The 7,500-nt window shown below is 44.1% G+C and overlaps 1 protein-coding gene across 1 annotated transcript in view; it reads right to left on the bottom strand.

Annotated features, from left to right (window-relative positions):
• The window catches only part of LOC138967697 (uncharacterized), a 57,745-nt gene that overhangs the window by 26,510 nt on the left and 23,735 nt on the right, over positions 1 to 7,500 (bottom strand). Inside the window, exons 8-13 of the mRNA XM_070340353.1 lie at positions 7,134 to 7,365; positions 4,829 to 5,004; positions 4,249 to 4,404; positions 2,352 to 2,378; positions 1,690 to 1,947; positions 855 to 1,160 (exon numbers count right to left, since the gene is read on the bottom strand). Of these exons, the coding sequence (XP_070196454.1) occupies positions 855 to 1,160; positions 1,690 to 1,947; positions 2,352 to 2,378; positions 4,249 to 4,404; positions 4,829 to 5,004; positions 7,134 to 7,365 (1,155 nt within the window). The remainder of the gene's footprint in view (positions 1 to 854; positions 1,161 to 1,689; positions 1,948 to 2,351; positions 2,379 to 4,248; positions 4,405 to 4,828; positions 5,005 to 7,133; positions 7,366 to 7,500) is intronic.

Below are 7,500 nucleotides of genomic sequence, written 5' to 3' on the forward strand. Positions count from 1 at the left end.
ACTGAGAGTTATATGGAATGGTGCTTCAGTCGACTGTTTGCTTTATAGGATGGTACTTAATTCAAGCGGCTGGTCGTTTCACGGAATGGTACTACAATGAACTGGTTGGTATGGGTAATGTTAACTCAATCGACTGGTAATTATGCAAAAAGGATCTTTAATCAACTGGTATTTATACGGAATGCTATTTCAGGCGACTGGTCGTTATATGGAATGGTACTACACTCGACTTGTTGTTATACACAATCGTACTTCAACTGACACGTTAATCAGAATGGTACTACACTCGACTTGTTGTTATACACAATCGTACTTCAACTGACTCGTTAATCAGAATGGTACTTCAACCGACTGGTCCTCATATGTAATTGTACATCAGTTTACTGGTCGTTGTATAGAATAGTGCTTAAACCGTAGGGTCGTTATACGGAATGGTACTTCAATGGACTGGTCGCAGCTAGGTACTTCACAAAGTCTTGTGACAGTAATTCAGGATCAACGCATTGAAAAGCCCACTTCGCATGCATAAAAGCTCACCACCATGTATGTTTTAATATAGTTTAAAGCACCTCTTTTCTTCTTTTTTGTTCCTGCACACCATATATTATGAGTTATGAGCAAAGAGCAACCGTTTTCGTCGACACAATGATCACTCAGAAAAAGCAACAGCACCGTTACAAGTATCACGCAGTTGTTAAAATTAGGCATCTGGCGCGTTCTCGTTGTCGTGGAGTTTGGGCCGATTGTTGTGCTTTTAGTCTAAAAAGTCAACCAAAGATAGGACGTTAAAGCTTTTGAAACCGAAATTAACAGAAATCAGTGTAAGAAAGTGACTCCGTGACTCTTTAACTTACCACCACAGGTCTGCTGCTGGAAGAGCGCCTTGATCTGGGCCAGCTTGGAGAAGTCAGTCACAGTGAAGACATGGCTGGAGTCTGGGTCTGTGGCCATCAAGTTCAGCTCGGGCTTGGAGATGCCCGCGCCCACACCCACAGAGAACAGCGTGATGCCAGCCTTTCTGGCTGCCTCAGCCTGCGCCTTGGTTTTGTCAGGGTGGTTGGACCTGCCGTCGGTGATGATGATGCCGATGTTGGGCACGTTGGGGCGGTCACCGTTGTTGGTGTTGAACATGGTGTCCTTCATGTAGCCCAGGGCGTCGCCTGTAGAGACGGCAGTCGTTTTACAATGAACGTAAAGTGAGGGTCTATGCTGAATGGTGCGGCACTAATTGAAATAACTTTAATGTTGTCTGTTGCATACTTTAGGTTCTTCATCTCTTGTACGTTTTAAAGCGTTACACTAAGGATGTTTTTACTCGTTTTGTGAGGAAATATTCCTGAGATGGGCCCAGTTTACCTATTTTTTTGCAACTTCTACATAGCATAGTACAGATCTCAGTATTGTGATGCCCGCGTCTGAGGACTAAGGGTGATCAAAGTGCCAAGCATGAACTGTTTCTGTCACTAGAACTCAGACATAAGTAAACTGTGTACAACAAGTGCAGTTGTTGTCTTCCTAAGGCGTACCAAAAATGTATTGCGATTTCTCACGAAAGTTTCATTTGACAGATTTGAGAGGTCATCTTACTGGGGGTTTAAGGCCAGGTGGGGACGTTGAGGGGGGGGGGGGGGGGGGGGGGGGGCGCGAGGCGGGATCTGTATTCTTCGCTTGACTGTACATTTCCCTCACCAGTGTTGGTGCCTCCGGACTGGTACTTGATGTTGTTGATGGCAGTAAGCATCTGCTGCTTGTCGGTGAACTTGTTGAGGTGGAACTCGGTGTAAGGACGTGAGGAGAACTTCTCCACGCCCACACGGATGTCGTTTTGGCTGATGTCCCAGTCCTTGGTCAGACTGTTGACGAAGGACAGCAGCAGCTTGAAGTTGGACGATCCCACGCTGCCCGACGAGTCCAGCATGAACACGATGTCTGCCTTGGTGCCGCACTCTGCAGACAAGAAGGGGATGGGTTGGAAGGAACGAGTTAGGGATGTACAGGTTTTTCTTAAAGGAGTGTCATCTTCGAGTTAGCCCTTGAACAAAGGAGTTAGGGTTGTTCTAAAGCTGACTAAAGAATAGAAGGTGACCTTGTCGCAATTGTTTCCATGTTCCTGGGGATCAGTAATTGTTGGCAAAGGAAGTGACATTGTTGGCACTGTCTTCGCTCTGTAAATCTACACATATTCCAGCAATGTATTCATCTCTTTCTCAGATTGTGTGAACAAAACAAAATTAATATATATGTGACCAATCACTTGCATATATAAAGAGATCATGCAAGGACAATGTACAGAGAAGCAACGCCAAACGTTACGGAGTAACAATGTCAAAGACAATATGGTGAATACTTACTCTGATTTTGAGGGGTCTGCTGCACCTCTGGAAGACAAAAATAAAAAACATGTCTTAGGACGAAAAACCAAATTCATTTTCAATATGAGAAACATGGCAAAACTTACATGCAGTAATAGGCAGTTCGCCCGAGCAAAACCGCATGACAAATTCTACTTTTTATATTTAGTCAAGTTTTGACTAAATATTTTAACATCGAGGGGGAATCGAAACGAGGGTCGTGGTGTATGTGCGTGTGTGTGTGCGTGCGTGTGTGCGTGTGTGTGTGTGTGTGTGTGTATGTGTGCGTGTGTGTGTGTGTGTGTGTGTGTCTGTCTGTCTGTGTGTGTGTGTGTGTAGAGCGATTCAGACTAAACTACTGGACCGATCTTTATGAAATTTGACATGAGAGTTCCTGGGTATGATATCCTCAGATGTTTTTTTCATTTTTTTGATAAATGTCTTTGATGACGTCATATCCGGCTTTTCGTGAAAGTTGAGGCGGCACTGTCACGCTCTCATTTTTCAACCAAATTGGTTGAAATTTTGGTCAAGTAATCTCCGACAAAGCGCGGACTTCGGTATTGCATTTCAGCTTGGTGGCTTAAAAATTAATTAATGACTTTGGTCATTAAAAATCTGAAAATTGTAAAAAAAAAATGTTTTTTATAAAACGATCCAAATTTACGTTCATCTTATTCTCCATTATTTTCTGATTCCAAAAACATATAAATATGTTATATTTGGATTAAAAACAATCTCTGAAAATTAAAAATATAAACATTATGATCAAAATTAAATTTTCGAAATCGATTTAAAAACACTTTCATCTTATTCCTTGTCGGTTCTTGATTCCAAAAACATATAGATATGATATGTTTGGATTAAAAACACGCTCAGAAAGTTAAAACGAAGAGAGGTACAGAAAAGCGTGCTATCCTTCTCAGCGCAACTGCTAACGGTATACCCCGCTCTTCTTGTCAATTCCACTGCCTTTGCCACGGGCGGTGGAGTGACGATGCTACGAGTATACGGTCTTGCTGCGTTGCGTTGCGTTCAGTTTCATTCTGTGAGTTCGACAGCTACTTGACTAAATATTGTATTTTCGCCTTACGCGACTTGTTACATTTATGCTCACAATGATTAGTTTTAAATCCTGAACCGGGGAAGACATTTCTTACGTCTGTGTCATGAATGCCTCAGTTACCGCGGAAAAGTTTCCGAATATCAACTTAGAAACACTGTGAAACCAGATCATGAATAAAACGAATATTCACAACCAATCGTAAACTGAGTTTTCTTTTAAACTATTTCTGGCTATTCGTCCACACGCAGAGAGTTCAATCCCTTGGTTGCCATCATACGTATCACGTACGTACTTACGACATCACCACGAATCCATATTCTGGAAGGGGAAGCAACACTGTAAGTAGTACAACACCAAAACTCCATACTCTAACAAGGGAAACAACCAATCTAATTACGCGTTGGCTTGCAACAAGCTGATTGCCTGCCTCGGAGACGACTTTCTCCGTTTTTAGTTTGCTGTTTTGGCTGGAAAGTAATGTGTGTTTCTTTAGTCTGATTTTATCATCAAGTTTTTCCGACAGCCAAAGGAAGAAGACTTTCAACAATTCGCAGAGGTACTACGCAAACACACACAAAAAACGCCTGACATGAACGTAGAATCAGTTTGAAACATGACGGTGACAATTCGTATTCAAACGCCAAGATCTCTAACATCGAAAAACGCATTTTTGCTGAAGAAATACACATAGCTAGACATGCAGTTAGATTAGCTCAGTTTACCAAACGGTCTCTTGCAAGAATAGATCGACAAAGGTCCAAATGAGTGCAACCATCAGAACGCATCAGGACTGTCAAGTCTCACGAGCCTAAACTGTAGTGCTGTACTCACGCTCGCAGGCCTTTGCAGCCAAAAGGGCACGTAGGGACTTGAGTGTGTCGAACGTAGCGGCCTTGTACACGTTCTGACTGTCTGGGTCTGAGGCGATGGCGTCCAGCTCCTTGTCGTCCACTCCACTGCCAACACCGATCGCCAGCATGTGGATACCTGGTTGTCACAAAAGAATCATCGTTCGAATCATCTGATTGGTATTCTGTCGTCACTTCCCGAACCGAGACCCTTGGTCATCTCAATCGTCAAATCTGTTGAGGATTACAACTGCGCTCAAATCTTTTGGCTCGGATTCTGAAGATTTTAGGAGATCTGATCCACTGGAATTTCACGTCGAAAATAGTTTTCAGCAGCAATAACGACAGGAACAATTACATTCAAAGCGCACACAAGAAATTTCCAAACACACTCAAGTAAATACGATCCCCCAACTAATATTCCAATATATTTCAAAACGGAAAATATTCGATCATTTCAGCAAAGTAAAACCATCACATGTGTTCCTGGTCATAATCAACCAGACAGTACTAACCTTCCTTTCATTTAGAGCTATACATAAAAATATCTTTCCATTTCTTACCAGCATCTCTCGCCTTCTGAGCAGCGACGACGGTGTCGTGGGGGTTGTTGGACTTGCCATCAGTGACCACGACAGCGATCTGTGGGACACCGGCTCTGTGTCCAGCGGCCGTGGTGAAACTGCTGCTGGTCATCTGGGTGATGGCGGGCCCTGTGTTGGTGCCGCCTCCAGAATACCTGTGGCAAAAACACAGCCAATGAGGTCACGTGAAGGTTCCTATCAAACGTGCACGTGAAAACGTCCACAGTTACGTGCTTGTGAGCCGTCATGTTGAAACATATACTGAACTCCAAAAGAAACGCAAGTTAAGAGTTATTTAAGGTTTTGTTAAAATTCATGCACTAAAGGTGGGTTTCAGGGGAAAATTCTGCACGAGCATGAGTTAGCATAGTGTCCTGCACGTAGCCTGTGAAAATCATGTGTGCAGCGCCCAGAGTGCGCTCTCTGCAGCGTTCTGAAGATTGAGACTGTTTTTCGCTCGCGCAGCCCACACAAAAGCTGCCAGACCTGATTTTTTTCGTTAACAGTACTCAGCTCACACAAGGAACAAAAACCTGTCTCCGTCCACTGTCTGAAATCAGCCATTTCTACAGTAGAAGCATGCCAAGACTGAGCGCCATTGACCGGGAGAGAGCAATCGGGCGATTGCAAGCTGGAAATCGCCCAGCTGCCATTGCAAATGTCATGGGCGTGGCAACCTCGACCATCTGTCGTCTGTGGACCCGATTCCAAGCCAGCGGCAGCACCCGGGATGGCGCTAGAAGCGGACGACCTCGTGTGACTACTGCTCGCCAGGACCGGGTCATCTACCGTCAGTACCTGCGCCAACAGCTCCTCCCGGCTACAGAAACCTCCAGGAACACCGTCAACCGCCTGGTGCGCTCCATGAGAGCCAGATGTCAGGCCCTTGTCAACGCCAATGGGGGACACACGCGTTACTGAGCCTGGCGGTGAAAACTTTCTTTCGGTAACGTTTTTTTGTTAGTGACAATCAAAGAACATTGCCCCAAGATGCTTTGTACCAATTTTCGTGAAATTCGTTCGATTCGATCTCGTCAAAATGAAATGGCAAAGAATGAGATTAAATTTCTTAATCTTGCGTTTCTTTTGGAGTTCAGTATATAAATGTACCAACATAAGGTTTTTACAGTGGTATCTGCGATGAAAGGATACCCTTGGGAACAACCAAAAGTGACCCTACATTACAGGTGGTCTGTCATGCCATAGAAAAGGGGACAACAGGAGGCGTCCTCTATTGGTAGGTGTCCCCTCATAGGACGGGCGTCACCACATCACATGTGCCACTGAACTCTTAAATGAACAAGTTCGTCAAAGAGGATCCGGTAGAAACCGCGTCAAGTAAACCGTACCCATCCATGTGGGCCGAAATATCCGTACCTGCGAGGCAGCAGGGCCCTGAAGGGCAGCTGGTAGCAGAAAATAGTAGCTCTGGCACGCGACTAGCTAAAGAAAGTACTGGACCTTGAAAGGAGTCCAACGGTAAGTGCGTGTTGCTACCTTTGCTTTATAATGTTGGTCTCTTCAAGTCTAGTATTGTTTAAAATTAGATTTTGTGTCAGTGTCGCCACTTGAGAATTATCAATGCTGTAACAGTTGTTTGTTCTAAGTTTACCAGGGTTTGCTAGTGTGTGATAGGGTGCGTGTCCGTCTGAAGATGTTAGTTTCTTTGTTAGTCCTATGTTGACAACTCTTTGACAAGCGCTTAGAACTGTACCCACGGAATACGCGCTATATAAGCTTCATTTTGATTGATTGATTGATAAAAGGATCGTCAAGCTATACGTTCGTTGTTGTTTCTTATTTGTTTGTTGTGACGTCATACAGTGATAGCTGAATAAAAAGAAACTCATAAAAAAAATGTTGGTGAAAGTTTGATTGACAAAACGAAACACTGACAAGAACCTCGATCTATTGATCTTTAAGGTGGGCGAACAAGATACACAACAGGCAAATAAAAAATGACGCAAAGATGAATGTTTCACTTCGGCTGTGATCTTTACCCCTTCCAAGATGGCAGAAAGCAAGACTTGATTATTTTTGAAATGTTAGCAGTCTATCTGTTTCTGATTTCTTTTTAAACAAAACACTGAATAAAACACTGAATAAAACACTGATTAAAACACTGAATAAAACACTGAATAAAACACTGAATAAAACTTGATATCAATTTGGCGAAATCGAGTTTGCAAAGTATAGTTCACGAAGCTCGCTGCGCGAAGCTTCGGCACTGAATTGTCGGGCTAGATAAAGGAAGCCCCAAAACAACTAAGCCAGTCCTACTTACGGGATGCTGTCTACGGCATGGTTGACGCTGTTGGTGTCGCCGAACTTGCCCAGGGTGAACTCGGTGTTGAATGAGGTGGAGTAGGTGTCCACTCCTACCTGCACGTCGTCAGGTCCGAGTGTAAAATGGGAGGACACGTCCTTGACGAACTCCAGCATCTTCTTGAAGTTGGCCTGACCCACGCTGCCGGACTTGTCCAGCAGGAAAACAAAGTCTGCCTTCCCGCCACAGCCTGTGAACAGCAAAGCGATGCATTACAAACAGTATCAGTGTGAGAAATGAGTGTTGAAGAGTGCTGGGTTCCCCAAGCCTAATTTTCCCAGCGAGAGCAAGATGTTGGCCAAACCACCGAAGCGTGTTAACAGCA

Source organism: Littorina saxatilis, linkage group LG1 (assembly GCF_037325665.1).
Source record: "Littorina saxatilis isolate snail1 linkage group LG1, US_GU_Lsax_2.0, whole genome shotgun sequence".
NCBI lineage: Eukaryota > Metazoa > Mollusca > Gastropoda > Littorinimorpha > Littorinidae > Littorina > Littorina saxatilis.